The 18,524-nt window shown below is 40.2% G+C and overlaps 1 protein-coding gene across 1 annotated transcript in view; it reads right to left on the bottom strand.

Moving 5' to 3' along the window:
- Positions 1-6,137: 6,137 nt before the first annotated feature.
- Positions 6,138-18,524, bottom strand: part of LOC139698055 (protein O-mannosyl-transferase TMTC2-like) — a 477,430-nt gene continuing 465,043 nt past the window's right edge. Inside the window, exon 8 of the mRNA XM_071596920.1 lies at positions 6,138-8,093. Within this exon, the coding sequence (XP_071453021.1) occupies positions 7,770-8,093 (324 nt within the window). The 3' untranslated portion in view covers positions 6,138-7,769. The remainder of the gene's footprint in view (positions 8,094-18,524) is intronic.

The raw sequence follows: 18,524 nt of genomic DNA, 5'->3' as shown, positions 1-18,524 counted from the left end.
GTTTTGTCTGAGATCACTATTATGATATTGTATTACACACATCGCGTTATCTTTGAATATTTATACAGCCATTACAAAAGGAGCTTTTGACTCTTTAGATGAAATAGAACACCAGAATTTTCATTATTATTTTAAAACTCATACAATTTTACCTGAGATATGTCATGCTAGTGTCTCAAACATTGACTTCATCTGTCTCTGCACTTTGGATCACACATGAAAAGCAGATATAACAGGTCACCTAAGAACCACACCAATGTATTATCATCATGCATGAGTGTCGGAGCGTGAGGTACACATTAAACTCAATCAGAAATTAAATAATTTATATTATACACTTTTGCCACGTGATTTATTACAAAAACGACCTTTTTAGAGAAGGCATTTTCTTTAAAAGAAGCTCAGTTACACAGTTGCACCCTCACTTGCACCCACGAGTACTTCCAATTGTTTCTCCCATCCCTCTTCCCTTTCTTCTCCAATGAATTCTCGCTTGACTACACGCCCACAAACAAGCTGACATACAAAACATCCAAGCACATTCATACGGTCGTTTCTGGGCATCACTTGGTATTATTTTAATTCGCTTACGCGTCCTCTCTACTCGCAGGGTTGACGCAAGCTATTTCACGATACAAACTCGTCGAGTTCATCCAGCAGCTCCTCTAGGAATGCTCATTAGCGAAGTGTCCTCTTACTGTGGCAATAATCCTTAAATAATAAGGTGCATGATACCGCATCCATGTAATCATCAACGCGTTAGTATATGAGGCACGATTGGGAGTCTGGCTATACTCAATCGACCTACATATTTTTATAGTCTATGTAAACCACTTCGAGCCGTCACTAACACCTGCTCTAAATTTCTATTTTATTTTTTAATTTTTTTTCTTCAAACTAATGACGACTTCGAAAAATTCTCCAAGGCCATCTTCAAGATCCCCCTTCAGAAATAGGGACTGTTATTTTAATTCCCTAGTCTAATTAGTCATTGCCTACTGCGGATTTTCAGGTTTTAATGATACTATATAATAATTACTCTTCTCACGAAATTAGAGCCAAAATAAGAAAATAGCATATAATTTATATCGATTGATGTATTGTATTTCACTAAGGCTATCTGCGTGATTGACATTGAGTCAATTGTGGGTTTTCGAAATTCTAAAAGCAAACTTTTGTAAGAGCAAAAACCGTTCAGTTTTGGATTGAAGTTAGAGATTTTATTTTTTTACACAATAGAGGAGACTTATTAATTAGTAACTAAAAGATTTAATTAATACACTCTGTACCAATCGACGGATTATAAATTATAATGTATGAACTGAAATGAACGGATTATGTATATGTATAAACTTGAATGTTTGACCAAATACGACTACATATTTCATAAAAGAGTAATTTTGAATTAAATCATTACAAAAAGTATATGATTTTCCTGGAAAACCGAATAACATTGCCTCATTATTTTAACGAGTTATTTTTTAATTGGCCTTTAGGAAGAGATAATTTCATTAATAATGACATCCTAGAAAAATAAATCATAAATATCGCATTAGAGTATATTACTGTACTTTAAACCAAAATAAATTAATGCCCTCAGAAATCGCATGCATTTTTGTCGAGTTTCTAAGATTTCCTGTGTTTCTACTGAGAGTACTACTTTATAAATATGACTACTCTGGTCCCAGTTAATCGGCGACTTCACCCAAAGAATTGAAATATATTTTTACCCACTGTTTCCTATTTCATTAACCTTATCACTGCATGCTAAGATGATAGCCCAGGGGACATCGCCAACTTTATAATTGCAACGGAAATAATTAATAATTAACAAGAGACATAATAAAGTCATTAGTTTAATAACGATTCGTTTTTCAAATATTGTGGAAATTGATGCTTGGATACTCACACTCTCAAATTGATTTTAATCAATATCTATAGAAAGCCTTAGTAATCTTATCATGGTGAATATGTTCTTAAAGTAATGACGAGTATCTGAATATACTGTAAAAATAAATATGAACAGTTTCATCATAAGGGATTGCAAGATTATCATGCGTGCCTTTACTACACCACAAATGAATATTTAAACTCGTTTTGAAGGCCAGAGTGATTGATTTTGCTAAGAGTCGTTTTTTTTCTAAACAAAATATAATCAAAGGCAGAATACCATCCAATGATTTCCATTTCCTTGATTCCGCAAATCTTTTCAGATTTGCCGTTCACATTCTTAAAGGAACGCTACTATGTCATAGTTCTAAGAAATTCCCACAAATTTGTTGCCGTGTTAGGTGCCAATTATATAAAAAATCCCTTTGAGTTTTCTTTTTCAAGAGTAAGAATACTGGAAAGCTTGTTTGAAGGAGCGAGTGTGTGTTCTTAGGCATGCCTTCTATCTTAACAGTTCGAATTTACTTTTCCCTCCGCCCTTACTCCATGTACTTCCTTAATTTTCTTTTAAACTTCCAACTCGGGCAGAGCAAACCGTTTCAATTTCTCCCTCGGAAACTAGCCTCCCGACATAGATTTCCTTCAACCGCCAACAGCCACTTTCAAGAAACTTTGCCTCACCATCCAAAACCCGGAGAGACCGTCCCCAATTGGCCTGAGGCCGCCACGACCGCAGCAGAGGTCTGTCGCCCCGACCGACACAGTCGTATTCCATTGTCCCATCCACACCCCAACCCTCTCATTCTTCCGAATCCAAAGACTCCTTTCTCTACCGATTGTATAACTGGAAATAAGTCACAATTTCCAGTTACATAATGGTACTCGCCATCTACCCCGCATAAAACTGACAACTCTCGGCCACAGAAAGTCATTTTCTTAGAGCAGTTCCTCTGTTGACATCATTCAAATTAAATTTTCGCGTTGTGAGTTCCTTAACTCGGCCATTTTGAATATTGAACGATTATGCCTTCCTTCGGAGTAGACCAAATATCTCCCTCCCTACATCTTCAAACTGCTTCATTCCATAAGCTTGCTTTCTCTTAAGTATGCATGGGGAATGTGCAAGAGAGAAAAAAACCAGTCGTCGGAATAAATGAAGGCCGAATTTAGCGATTCCGCTGCCCATGAAACGCAAGAAGGGGTCTTCGCTTTCACTTATTCACCCGGCGGACATTTCACTGCGCTTAAAATGATCTCCCCACAAAGCCCAAGTGATCACCGGTAGTATACTGCCGCCGTAAAGCCCACCGGCGCGAAGCATGGGCTTTAGAATCAGGTATACATCCGGCAGTGCCAATCCGGACCCCTTCTCTCACATCGCACCTGTCATTACGCATAACGCCCCCGGCCCATCCCTGTAATGCTCGGCCATCTCTCTGCTTCCGATCCCGACTTCTTACTCCCTTATCCGTCAGGGGCGATTTCCCTTCCCCTCTCGGCCCCATCAATCCTACGATAAGACTAAGACTCGATTTATACGACTCTCACACCTCAAGGGGCTTTCGACCGCATTTTTGGCATCTTAGCAGGCGTGAAATATTCGGTGGGTCCAATTTACTTTGCTGGATGAACAAAAATAAGTTTTAAACAGCCGATCGGAGAAAATAGATTAGAATCCGCCTTTTGGCAAATTGTCTATAGAATAAAACTTCGTGAAGAGCAAATTTTGAGAGAGATGGGAAACTTGAATGTGAAAAGCTATGAAAGTACACGCTTGCAAGGCTTTAAGGAGTACGTTACGCATGAATACCTATTACCTATTCACTCATTGAGAACCCATCGAAATGAAAAGAAGCCGCTTCAATGATTAAAAAAATTTAATGATGCTGATATGCAGTTTTGTAGTTTAATTTGAAACCAATATCTAAATAAATCACAACAATATGAGAAACGGCACGTCTACCATGAAAAATGAGTTAGTATTTTAATATATAAATTTAATCCATCCCTTTACATGACGTATATTTAAATTGAATAGAATAACCGACATTATTCGACTAGACAAAAAATATTCGCGTACTTCTAAACACCGACCCTGTTCCCATGTCATGAAGCAATGACTAAATAGGACACGGAAATAAAATAAGGTGTAGTGTGTGATCCCCTCGACGTACTTTCATCTCCCACCATTGCCTGCTGTTAACGACGTTCGTGGCACATCATACGACTCTGCTTTCTGCTATATAACTTAAGTGCGAATACGAATTTAGAGAGCCTGAATCGCAGCCAACAGTGGAAGGGGAACTTGAACTTTAAAAATCCAAATGGACGCATTTCCTCTTACATTTGTTGACACATTCCACCGCGAGTTGACAATTTATCCGTCTGTCGTCCCAGATTTCTAATAGCCGTGACCCCTTCAAGCCGCTCTCAAGAGCGTTTCACATTCCCCGAGGGCGCAGATGACACGCGCCGACGGATTCTCGAAGAAGCAACGCTAAGAATCTCCTCCAAAACTCACTCGCACAACCTTTTCCCCTCCACTCGGCGCTCTCGAATCGCTGCCCTTCTGCCGTGCTATTTTTTTTCCCCCGGAGCGTCTTTAACATCTTCGCGCGCCCTAACACGCATACAATAATAATATCATCCCATCCCGTTTTCCCATTTCTCTCTCCCCGCCAACCAACTTCGCCATTTCGTCAGGCTGTATTTGCTGCGTCTGCTCTTCCTTACCATTCCCTCTACCTTTCACTCCCCCTTCAACCCGTTGATTTCTTTCCTCCTAACAACCAGACTCCCCTTTCCCCTCTTAACCTGAAAACCCTTTACCCTCCCTCTCTCTTTCTTTCCCTGCCACTTCTCTACGTTAAACTTTAATTCTTGAGGCATGAAATTTTCACTCAACACCGCAAAACCTAGCTCAATACTGCTGGCATGCAAGTTGTTGCGTGTTAAAGAAGAGTGGATAGAAAAGAAAGGGAAAGTGAGAATGGGGAAAAAGAGAAAAAACTGCAAAGTACATTTTAGGAGCACGTCTGTTAGAAGAAGAATGAGTGATATGAGCAAGTTAAAGAAAGAGACTCTTCTCAGTTGTGGAAGAAAGATTGAGGAAGCGCTTCCATGCAATACATCCAATTACAAAAAAAACAGCTGCAGGTAAATGATTCAGTACAATTAATGACCCACAATAAGATTACTGATAAAATCTCATTCTCAAGGGGTGAGTGCGAATAAATACTCTCTAGAATGCAGTGTTTTACCCCGTTGATTGAAGGTAATTACAGTGAATGCTCAGCAATGAAAATTTCATTAGTCTACCTAAACATTTTTAGTTACTTTATGCAATGATATAAATGGATGAAAAGTGGAATGTCGAAGATCCAAGAAAAACATTTGAGGAAGCTAAGGGAGTTGCTGAAAGGAAAAAAGTTAAGTTCAAAACGTTACAGATAGAGGAAAGGCATAGGATTGGATAAAAAGATACAGGCGAAAATGTCGAAAAATATGTCGGAGGCTTGAGTTTGGGTTAAAGGCAGGAATGGAAGAGGAAGAGTGTGATAGAATTCAAAGAGGAAGGAATTCCTGGAGAAAGTGAAAAAAATGAGGCGTCTGTTGGAGTAGGTCGCTTGAATAGTCATGTGCGGATAGGCATTGGGGTTGGTAAGAGGGTAGTGGGGTGGCTGTGAGGGTTTTATTAATGTATTGAGGGAAGGAAGGTTGAGGGATGGTGGAGGTGGTTGGGTAAAGGGAGGAGGGAGGAGTGGGGTGGGCATCTGGAGGTGATGAATTCTAAGGTTGGTGTGGGAGATGTCGAGAAAGATGACACTTATTGCGCGTAAGGATTCAGCGGAAGTGAGGTTATTTTGAGCCCTGGACTGACGGGTAGGATTTCCTTTTTTTTAATTTTAAATGGTATTCTGCCTTCTTCTCTCCGTGGCTGGCAGTAGAAAATTTATTTGCGAGATCAGGGGAGGGTGTGCGGTTGCAAATTATTCGCCATCCTTTTTGTATTCCATTTCACGTCTTTCGGAGCTCATCCATTTCTCAAGAAGAACGAACATTGAGGCATACGCATAAATGTATACACAATGTATACATTAGTGTCTGTGAGTGTGTGTATATATATATATATATATATATATATATATATATATATATATATATATACATACATATATATATACATACATACATTTTATATGCTTCTCATTTCTTATAATTAAATGGATATTTCTATTCTCCTCCTCGTAAGAATAAACGTGGTGGAACATATGTTTGCCGAAATTTCTTCGGATCAGGCATTAATTTTCCCTAAAGCCAATTCATATTTTCTATCTCTTGAAACAAAAAAAAATACTTCCGCATAACTATTGAGAAATAGTGGATACTGATTGACACATGACACTCAACGCTACTTCACTACACGGTGAAAATCCACGTGCTTTGGCAATCGCTTGCCGTTCGTTTCGTTGCCCAGAAAAACTTGGGTTCAACTTAATAATAAACTCGTGAAAATGGTCTGGATTTTTTTGGCATTACATGTTATTGCCAACTCTCTGTCACTATGGGTGTATTTAATCGTTTTGTGATAGCAGCGATTGCTGACAGGAAAGAAATATAAATCGACCGATGGTCTTTCACATTTACAAAGACCTAAAAAACCAATGAATGGTTTACAACAACACGTGCGTAGGCACACTTAGAGTTTCAAAGAGGATCATTTCGATTCCAAATTGATTGAACATCTCCCTAGATTAGATAAGTGGACACCAGCGAGACAGCAGCAATGAGGCGTGCCACCTATAGACTTGAGCGATGGCTAAATTCGTCGAGCACACGCGAGTGTCAGCACTCTCCGAGTTTCCCGCGCATCGAATGCATTATTGATTCGTCGCGGTGAAGGAAAATCCAAGGAGCGACCTCGGATTGTTCTTCGTGTCGAAGCCAAGTGGAAGGGCTCAATTATGCACGTTGGTGGCGCTGACAACGGAAAATTGATATTACTCCAGCGGGTGATGTTGGTGTGAGTGGGTGAGTACCCTTGCGACGTGAATAACCCAAGGGACTTGACGTCAACCGAGAAATTGGTGATATCCAAACATCAGTTCCAGTGACAATATGATTCAATGCTGGTCAAATAATTCGGAATTGAGTCCACGGCTCTAGCATCTAGAACTACTCAGTCCGTTTTATTTGCTGAGGTCTCTATGATCGTGATGCAGTCGAGGTCTTTTTTAAATGTTCATACAAAATCATCGAGAGCACCTTTGATCCCATTAAGAACATAACTCAGATTTTTTAAAATGATACCTTCAGCATTATAACACGTTAAAATACCACTGCTGGAATTATGCTATTGAATTATTTTTTTATTGTTCACCTGTCTCAAATAAATCTAACAATCCCTTTCCGCAAAACTAGTCGAATTTTCCAACAATTCCTGCTTCACCGAAAATGCACGTTGTAACGTACTGCAGATATTATTATCGGTGTAAGAGATATTTACCACTCTGATTGAAATCCTTTTCGGCTGCAATCGCTAGCGCAAGAATCACTACCGTTCTATTCATTCCCTCAACAGATTCGTTGGTTTCTCACTTTTTGGCCCATCTTTCACCACTCGGTGAATTCGGGACGTTAAAAATCCATCGAAACGTTAAACTAACGACATCCCAGTTTATTTGTTACCTCTCGACGAGGAAGAAAGCATCTGGAGATAAGGGGGATGATGTTTAAACCGTGTAGCCAGGGAACGCTAGCGGTGCTATCGGTCACCCGGCGACGGACGCGAGGGAAGCCGATCCTTCCTCCCTTGTCGCCGAAGAGAGTTCCTCCGTAGACAGTGTGGCGCAGACGCGCCCTCTAGAGGAGGCCGAACGTCATTGGCCGGAGCTCGGGACGGCCGCAGTCGCGGCTGCTGCCGCCGACCACTCGCTCGGTGACTCCTCGGGCTTGTCGTTCCTCGGCCGCTCTTCCGCCGTGGACTCCTCTGGTGACGTCGACGGCTGCTGCTGCTGGGCCTCGGACGTGCAGTTGGCCCTCGCCCTAAGCCTCGCGAGCAGCGAGTAGAGGCGCCGGAGGTTGGTCAGCGTCGTCTCGTCCCCCGGTCTCAACCTTAGAGCTTCCCGGTAGGCTGTCTCCGCTTCGCGGTATTTGCCGTTCACATGCAACATTGCCCCCAGGTTCATATGACTACGTGGATCCTGTGGAAATATAAAAATAATAGTTATATCGGCCCATTCCGGGAGGAAATCTAAAGGCTGGGCCAAGGGAGGATTGCCACGAGTGTAAAGAGAAATTAGTATATAAAGGTATTGATTACCAGCCAACTGCATTACATAATTTCGTACTCTCTCAGTCTCTTTGTTTGGTGATTGTAAATTCTGCAAAGGAATAAAGATTCCTTGAATTTACGTCCCATGGATAATTTTTACTTTATCATACCGAAACAGACACTCAAATATTTAGCACTTCTTTCATGCAAATATATTTGATATTTTCTTTGAGTTTGCTTCAATGTTCCTCAACCCAAAGAAAAGAATGCAAACACAATCCAAACAAATAAATGTAAAATACATCAGATAGAGCAGAGCACATGCTGAGATTGAAATTTTACTGAACCAGAAGTTGTACGGATTTAGAGGTCCAGTAGAATGGAGGGCCAATCGCTTCCGAGTCCGTGTTCGTTCCATCTGTTTTCTCTCTGCTTCAAGCACGCTCATTAATTCTTCGGGGGCCATATTTTACACCTCGGGCCACCACTTGAGGCACAGGGAAAGGAATGGTCTCCATTACATTGATGAGCGAATTTCAAACGTATTTGGGCCTAGTCCAAGATGACCTCTAACTACAACCAATGAACCAACCCTCGGGTTGACAGCACTGTTTTCGGGACACCCTCTCGGTGATCCGTTTGGCTTGACGTCAGTTTCGCTGGCGTTACATTAAACATCATCAGGTCCGAAGTGAACCTACAGTTCATTTTGAAACCAGAAGATAATCACAGCAACACCAGCCGAACTCCCCTGAAGCCATAATAAACAACGCGGTAGTTACCCGATGGTCGTAATCAATTCATCAGCGCGAAAACCTTCGTTAACTACTTTCGGGTTCATTGCGAATTGAACCTGTGGTGTTATATATGGATCCATAATATTCCCATTTTCTAATAGAAACATTGGAAATCAAAGCTGTGGCTTGAGGTGAGGCATCACTATTTGGTTTTTAGTGGACAGTTATCATATCGCATGGAATCTATTGTTCCTTCGGTTAAATTTCATGATACTGGTCTCGTCTCATGGCCCGAGTTTTTCATCCCTCCCGTCAGCTTCTAGGCAGAACTGGAAGTTAAAGCAGGCACCGCTTCTTCAATTGGCGCAATGTGCAAACTGTTCGAGGCGTGTGTGTGTGTCCGCACGCGCGCTGCATCGTCCGTGCGTTTTCAATTTTGCACTCGCTCCATGAGCGGGGGGATTTATTCCTCCTGCCCTATCCTAAGGGAAAAGGAGACAGGGATGGAGGGCGTCGGACCGAAGGAGCGAGATGAGATGGAAGGATTTTGCCCTCGGTGAGGTGGGATGCTCGGAAAAAAACCGCGTCCAGCGAGACGGCGGAGGAGGATTGCGGGGAAGATTAGTAAGACAGAAGCGGACGCCTATCCTCTCACAGTCCTACAATCCCTCTCCCCCCCTCCAAACCTCCTCCAAGCTAGGGTCGGATTCTCTGGAGGACTTCTTGAAGGACGGCCTCTGCTAGCTATGGCCCTCAGGACTGCCTTTCCTCCGGAGAGTAAAGAACTGCGGAGCGAGGCAAGTTAGACAGAGAGAGAGGTGGGGAAAACGGGGTCCGCGACGGGGTGGGAGTGGGGGGCACGAGAGAGACCGGAGACGGAGATTGTGCGAAGGAAGGCAAGGGGCAGGGGTGAGGTCGAGAGATGAGAGGGAGAGAGGGGGAGATCTGAGGAAGGAATAGGCGGGCGGGGAGGTTAAAACGTTGGGGAGGTTATGGAGGAGCCCGCGTTCCAGATTGGAAAGTAAATTATTCACGCGAGGCCAGGGGCAGTATCCCACTCTCGACTGGTGCGCCTCGCTGCGGGAGCGGAGGGAAGTGGACGAGCCCACTTCCGGTCTGTAAAAAGCCCACCAAGTTCCCAACTCCCCCCCCATCCCCCTCCGTGACGCGCGATAAGGATTGATTCTTGCCCACTCTCCTCTGTCCCCCCACCCTCCACCGCCTCCCCAATCCTCGGTGCGAAACCACTGGTGGGTGGTTGATATTCCCTTATTTACTCTTAATGTCTGAAAAATCGCGTGCTTTTGCTATTTAGCGTCTATGAACACACGCAACTTCGTCGTAAATGGCAATCCTATAATGATACCCCGGCAAACATTATCTTAAAAAAACTTGGCATTTTTAAGGGACAGGCGTCTTACATTACATCAAAGCATCTTTTCAAGCTATATGGGATACATTTTGTGCTTGAATTTTAATCTCCTTTGGGTTGAATTGGTTACGGGTTTATGAGAGTAATATATAAAGTGAACCTTATGCTATATTATAATGTTATAAAATGATTATTCCATTAAAATATCAATTTCATCAATAAGGTATTTTTATTGAGCTCATATGAACCATAGTTGTTAAACTATGTAACTAACAACGTAATGGAACTAATGTAGACATCTTGAACATCTCTAATATGAATAATATACAATTTAATTGATAGCTGAGGTTAATCAAAATTTTCAAATTATTTATGCATAAGATATGTTAATTATAAAAAATGTTACTGAACTGAATGTTTTCTCATTCTACTGTTATCATGCAGTCTTTTCATACCATTTTTGTATTGAACTTATTCGGAACTATCTGGTTAGAGCATAGAGCGTAATAGATGTATGCAAGTATATAACTGAGGAATATTGCTTGCTTAATTCCCTTGTAGCCAGGGAAACTGTTTTCTCGAAAGTAGACCCATTTTGATTTGTAAAAATCCATGACTTTCATCAATAGGACTGTTTACATTGAGTTTACAGGTAATGGAGCATGCTTTAGAAAAAAATGTCTAAAACATATCCAATATCATTCGTCAATAAATTAGCGACTAAAAAATAATTTCAAAGTCGTATTCCCCGTTTCAACATCGTTAGCTCAAAAAGCGAGCGGCCATGTGGAGGAAGAGTTCACGAGTACAACTGAGACATTTTGTGCCGAGACAGGTGCGATTGCATTTCGTATTCGACGGAGGAGGACGTGCTCAAAGATTAGCAAAAACTGACGCCGGTTGAAAGGGAAGGGGAGTCGGCAACGATGACGTGAGATAGGTAACGGTGACGTGGGAGATATATCACACACGCGTTACTTTTTGCGGATTAGGTAGGACGTTGAAAAAGGGGAATGGGAGCTATTAAGGATGGGGAAGAAGAAGAGGAGGGAGGGACCACCAGTGGAAAAGCACCGCGGGGCTTTAAAAGGAAGATAGTTACAAGATAAGCATGTGAACGCAGAGAGTGAGTGCACAAGACCGAAGCGTTTCGCGGAGTAGGACAAAAGGGAGAGCAAACTAGTAGTGCCAAGCCGCAGCGTCTAAACTCAAAAACTCAGAGAGAACACTACGTAGGAAGAGCCAGCGCGTGGCTTTTAAGGGGACGCCAACTCCGCTAACTTAACGAGTAACTTTCTTTGTAAATGTAAAGGGTATCACAAGAGGAAAGGAAATTTCAGCATACTTGTAAAAGCTAGACTCGCGAGTGGTCAAGTGCGGTACACTGCCATTCGGGAAGCTAACGATCAATATTTGTCCATAAGTCATTTGTCATAGCTTGACTCGTAGAAAAGCTGTAGTCTTTATTAAATTAATCAGCCGCACAGAATTCGACTATTTGAAATATAATCTCATTTTAAATATTATATCTGGGATTAAATCATATTAGTAACGTTTTAAAAATTCATTGAAAACACTATATCCGTGTTTATAAAGATAGTATCTGCGTCTATGAACATTATCTATTGGAAGTTAATTTAATTTTACATAAGAAGAACTACTTTGACTAAATAATGCTATATTACAAAAACACTGGTATTTAGAACAATACCGATGTACAGCAAGCAAATGTGTTAATATTCAGACATTTTTGAGCCAAATTAAACATTAAATAACAAAAAAGACACTAAATTATACATATGTAAAGAGTACGCAGCTGAGCTGCGTGTGAGATTCACTCGTTAAAGTAGGCGTTATACATACATATATATAAGCATATGTATAACTTTTATGGCGTTCACTAATGGATGCACAGTGTGCGTGTGCATTGCACACCAATTTAAAAATTAGCCAAAACGAAAACAACTCATTTCAATATTTATGTTTCTTCTTGCATTCTTTATATTTCTAAATACGAGGTGTCACTGACTAGAGAATTCCTGAAAATGGTCGAAGCCTCGGAAATCATCCTACTAACTAATCGTATTATCAAATGAGTACGATTCATGACAGTGAGGTAGCAGACATAGATAATTTGTTATCGTCCACTCGTTTCAGTAGTAAGCACGAGATTTTTGAAGGGAAAAGCAATTCTTGTTTTTCCCTTCAAACAATAATTACTGATATCATTGCTCACTCAACATCATTTTAAATTGATATCCATTCTACCTTATCTATTAGGATAATCTTTTGCTTTACAACATAATAGCTACATCGAAGTATGAAGCCTGTTCGACTTACGCATACATTTTTCCGTAAAAAGTTCTGATGTCTTACTAGTGGTCTAGTTGGAAAAAGCAATCCTCTTGTCTAAACTTTTGGCAAGAGGATTGCTTTTAACTCTTAAAACGTATAATTATGCAAGGAAATTACTGCATGCATCTCGAGCCCCCATAGGATAAAAGGGTGTCTTCGGAAAAAAAACAATTTGGCAAGTTCTCTTTGCGCTGTGCTCTGTGGATCGATGACCGTGGGGCAGACACCCTTGAAAAGTGTTCGAAGGGAGTTGCCAACGGCAGAATTATTACTATCGCGCACTGAGCTAAGCTCATGTATTACAGGTTATTTACCCACCCATCTCCATTACCGTAATTAAGTTTCAATCGATTGGTCATCTGCACGATTCTCAAATGGTCCTCGATCCCGCCATTTCTGCAAACCTTACTCAAAACTAAAACCCTGCTTATCCCTTTCCGTCTCTCTGGAAATCTCCAAATTCTAAGGGAAACGAGGCATAAAATGTGAAGACCCGCTTGTCAAGATTCGAGCCTTATATGCCAGAGAATGGCATTTCTGTGGTAGATACTAGTAGTCGGTCTTTACCGACCTGTATGAAAGAATATGATAGTGGACGTCTGAACAAATGCTGACCTAATAGTGTTCATTGAATTTATACCCCATAAAATGTAATCAATAACTATGAACGCATAATAAGGAAGATGGAAGGAAAATGTGGCACCATTTTAACGTGATAATTTTATAATCATAAATTGAATAGTTTCTAGATTTCAGATATTACAAACTTAGGTGGAAATAAATGAAAGGCTGAAAACAAATATGCATATATTTTGTTCAAGCGCAAATGAAAATTGAGTGTTTGTAAACTCATCGTATTCTATTCAATATGCTTATCAACATCACGCAGTTGAAGCTTGAAATTTGGTTTTGTATGCCTGTAGTACATCTCTAGTGCTCTACCAACTCTACATACTCTCCCAGCTCTACCAACAATTAATTCACAAAGTAAGTGACCATTAATCATTGAGTAATCATGAGAAGATATTTTGTGGAAACATTTTTGAGGGACTTTTATGATAGCTGTTTCGGAAATAAAATGTATTTTATTGAAATAAGTACCTATTCTTAGTAATAGAACTGAAAAACTCTCAATTAAATTATTTGAGCTTAGTTATGCGTCAAATTTTCGTTCCTAAGATAGGTTTAATTGAATTTATATAGGTAAAAATACATTTAAACTTAATTTAATGTTAGATTAGATTATTAGGTCATAGAGCGTTACAATTTTTAGACGATTGCATAAAACGAATTTCAATTTTTTAAATGCGAGAGGAAAATCAATTATGTTTCCACATTACTTGCGTGCATTGTGATCGAGTCAAAAATGCAAATATGAGGAAGAGCTACAACAAGGTTACGGTACATCTCTGATACCGTAGCCTTTAGATATGAAGGGTATGATCGCTATCCAGCAGAGATAACTCCCTCACACTTTAACACATCAAGATTGTGCCACAACTATTATGTATTAGGGGAAGGAAAAACAAGATTAACTAGTTCTAACGATGTACTTCCACGGAAACCGAAACTGGATTCATTCGCACTAGTTTCCACCGAAACTGACGGTAATTTTTCAGTGATCACTGTTTGTTGAGTCCGAATATGAAATCTTACGCCTTTTTATATGTTGTGAGCTTTCATACGCTTTTACAGCACAAGTTTACGGACAGTTTCGTATTGCTAGCTGGTACAAAAATGCTTTGTTTCCTGATTATAATTGAAATCAGCAAAAAACGCATATTTTTGAATCCAGTTAACTAAACTTATCGTTTTTTTATTCACAAATTGAATTAAGGGAAATAACGCAGAATTTACTATTTCTTCATTGGGTTACTCACTCATTAAATTTGTTCCTAAGCCAATTTGAAATTTAATTCACTGCATCCTGGTAGGGTTTAAGGTTTATTTTGGAATTTAGGTTCCAATAGATAAAAAAAATCAGTTTTATTCAATTTAAATACCTACCTAAATGTGCACCCTGCTTGCTAAGAGTTACTCAACTATCTTTATCCTTTGACTATATTTTATTTGATCACTTGCAAATTCATCTACTTGGCCCACTTCGATTCCCAGCAATGTTTTCGTTTCTTTCGTCTTCGCCTGACCTTTGCTTTGGTTGGGAAGATATTTCAGTCGGAATGGCTATAATCACAACTCCAACCCAGCTCGAGGCAATAACGCCATACGCTGCTGAAATAACATGAACCTCCAGTGAAAGACTGTGAGGACATCTCATACTGAGATATAAATATTATCATAGACGGCTTTTAATTTAATTTCCCCAAGTCTTTATGTTCATCGTAACTTAGAGCTTGTTCCGCTAGTTTTTTACCCACACAATAAACTCGAGATGAAACATTCAATCCTATGAAAAACAGTGGTTGGTGGATACACATCCGAAGGAGCATTTTGACTAAGCTCCTCCCTACGCTTGGCTAATATTTACTTTCTCAGTGCTATCTGAATAATACCCCAGGCCATCCGTGTGTTCGTTTCTTGGACTAACAAATTATTTGACTTTTGATCTCACAAAATAGGAATGTTTATTCATCCCCACCGTCGAGTATGGTTCAATTCTAAGTTTTTCAACTAAGTTTTCAATGCGCAACGCATTCATGAAAGAGAATTTTGGGGCACTTATAATGCATTATATCTAAGGGTTTAATGTAATGGTATAATATAATGTTTTACAAAACGGTGTGTATTTCCGGGGAATATTTATTATTTCCCTTGTTTTTCAGAGTCGGCAAAGAAATACAATTTGTTAACTATTTATTTTTACACCTTGGGTCTTAATTTTATTTTGGTCGCGGCTCGGTACTAATTTCCGACTCGCAGGAACGGTAAATTTTGGGTTTAACCGAGTTAATTCGCTTCCATTTGCGATCTCCCCCTCCCACCCCCACTCTCTCTCCATTTCCTCCAACCTACAACCATACACCACGTGGATCCATGCTTGATGCATGGCTTCGGATTACCAGCCGTACTTCAGCGAATCTAATGACCTCCTGCGTGCTTCCCCTCCGCCGGCCCCGTCTCCCTCAACCGAAACCCTTCCTCCCTCGCCCCCCTCTTCCCCCCGGGGTTCAATTGGCTCATCTCCGGGCGGGCGGTGTGGAGGAAAGGGCTGGCCACTGTGCTGCAAGAGTCGCCAATGGTAAGCGGGGCACGCTGTAATGTTCTCTCCTCCGTCTCCATATTTTCATTCTTCTTCCCTCCTTCCTGTGGCTTCTGCGCTAAATGCGGCGACCGCTGGCCAGTTTCCGTCCTCGCGGGATGTAATTAGTGCTTCGTCCGTTAGATGGAAGGAGTGGGATGGATTAGGATGACCTTGCCTTTCTGCGATGACTTTCCGGGTAAGGGAACAAAAATTTCCTCCAGGCCTGCGGGTTGTCCATAGCGGGAATTGCACTTCAATTAGGACAATAAAGGAGCCTGGAGGAAGCGAATTCATTTTCGGGAATGAGCTGTCGCAGTTAGCCGGTGATTCACGGTCTGTTTTGATAGCAGTGCTCACATATGCTCGCTTGTGAACATTTTTTGCAGTGACGGTCATTTTAACTGTCCACTGTATGTTCTAATTTTAAAAATACTGTGACAACTCAGCTGAATATTTTCAAAAGGTTACGTGATATTTTCGGGATGAAAACGTTTCACATCTTATAACGCTTGAATAAAACAATGGAATAGAAAGTGAACTGTAAAAAGCAATAATAGACATTTTTTTTTATTTTAGACTTTTTAGTGCCCCACAAGCCACCGCGAGGGGGTAAATAAACACCAGACTAATTATGGCTCGAATACTTTTACCCATACCGTGGTGGGACAATGTTATTCTGATCACGAATCGTTCGTGGAAAAAATTACATCTTGAATCTATCTGTTCTACACCTAATCCCTCTAATTTTATTGGCATGATTTCACCTACCGTAGTTCCATGGGGATAATAATACATTTTTAACTGATAAAGAGCCATCGTTCCATTTATGCCGGAGTTAATTCGTAATTTAATCTTCAATCTGTTAGTGATTCCCGGCCTAGCTCATCTAGTATTTTGGATATGCTACTCAGTTTATCAAAACAACGTTTTACAAATCTAGCACCTCTCCGTTGAACACGATCTAATTCTGAAATCAATATTAATAATCTGACTTCGCAAGGATACCATCTAATAGCAGCATATTCTAAATGGGGCCTAACCAGCGAAATATAACATTTCTCTTTGACCTTTTCATCACATTTACCCAGTACTCTTCTAATAAATCCTAATTTTTTGTTTGCTCGCCTACATACTCCCTGCATTTGTTTTCCCCAGGAGAGGTCGTGAGTGAGGGCAATGCCTAGGTATTTAATTGAGTCTGCACATTCCATTTCGGTGTCCCAGATACAGTAGGCATTCGGAAGGGAATTTCTCTTCTTCCGAAAATTCATCACTATGCAATTTTTTAAGTGTAGTCTAATTGCCCAGCGTCGCACCAGAATTGTATAACATTTAGGTCATATAATAAAGCGACTGTGCCCTCAAGATTACGGATATCTCTGTAAACCAACTGCATCGTCGGCAAATAAACATATCTCACTAGTGACTATAGAGTCAGCGCCGTTAACGTAAAGTAGGAATAAAAGAGGTCCGATAACCCTCAACCTGTGGTAACTTCTGCTGCATTTGAGATCACTCCATCTATGACTGCTCTTGTACCCGACCATTCAAAAAGTCTTTAATTTAACCCTTGATATTTTTATCTAGCCATATGCTCCCAGCTTTGTGAGTGGTGTGCTATGGGGCACTTTTTCGAAAGCTTTCTTAAAATCTAGAAAAACCGCGTCCACTGGAATATTGCTCTCTTCCAAAATAAAAATACCATGAACGAAAAGCGCAGGTTATGTTTTAGTTATATTTACGCGTGAGGGTGGAGCGAAAGAGAGATAGACTTAGACCGAATATGAGGGTACGTAGCTAAATAAAACCATATAAAATGGACAGAATGGATAAAATTCTAATTTATAAGTAAAATAAAATATATGCGATACTTGGTAATTGAGATAACGGTAATTTACACCCTCGGTGAACGGTATTAAGTTTCCTCGTCAAACCCATGCGCCGAACGACGCGTTACGAGACAACATAATTTTATATGTTGGTAATATTTTTGAAACTTTAGCAAATATAATGTTTTCAAATATTATTGCCAACATCTGACATGTTCATCATTTTGAAAGCAATATTGTTCGATCGGGGCATTGGCATCGTTGTCATTGCCATTTAGGTTGTTCACATGATGACCATTTTCAGCAGCTCTTTTTGGAACTTGGTGAAATGGAATAAGGCGCCCAAAAATATCGTTCTCTTTCCTTCCCAACTTAAAAGAGATTTTCGCTCCACCCTCTCTCACAGATATTATATGCGCGTACAGAGTAATCATATTTTTCACTTCGATAATTTACTGTTTTTAACTTTAAACTGTGCGATTTTTTAGCTTAATGTGTATCATTGTGATTTTTTGCGCTAGCAGCTGAAAATTTACCATATTTCAGATTTCAACGGTTGCCATTGACTTAATAGTGGATTCAAATGAATGAAACTTGAAACCATTACGTATAAAACAATACCCTAATAATATAGCGGGATTTTGAATTTTCGCTCAATAACTTTAATGAGTAAAAATATCATATTATACAGTATTAACATATTATAGAGTATTATACTTTTCTGATGGGTTGTTTGGTAAGTATCCTTTGATTCTTGTTGTTAGGGCCGCGAATAGTTAAATTTTCAAATTGAAAAAAATGGCGATAACTCAAGTTTCATTGCAACACATATTCTCTTCTTGTAAGTTCGCCTATACGTTTTAGA

The sequence above is a fragment of the Hetaerina americana genome, unplaced genomic scaffold (assembly GCF_022747635.1).
Source record: "Hetaerina americana unplaced genomic scaffold, ioHetAmer1.1.p SCAF_8, whole genome shotgun sequence".
NCBI classification, from domain to species: domain Eukaryota; kingdom Metazoa; phylum Arthropoda; class Insecta; order Odonata; family Calopterygidae; genus Hetaerina; species Hetaerina americana.
Note: the sequence above shows the minus strand (reverse complement) of the source record. Positions and strands in the feature narration are given on the sequence as shown.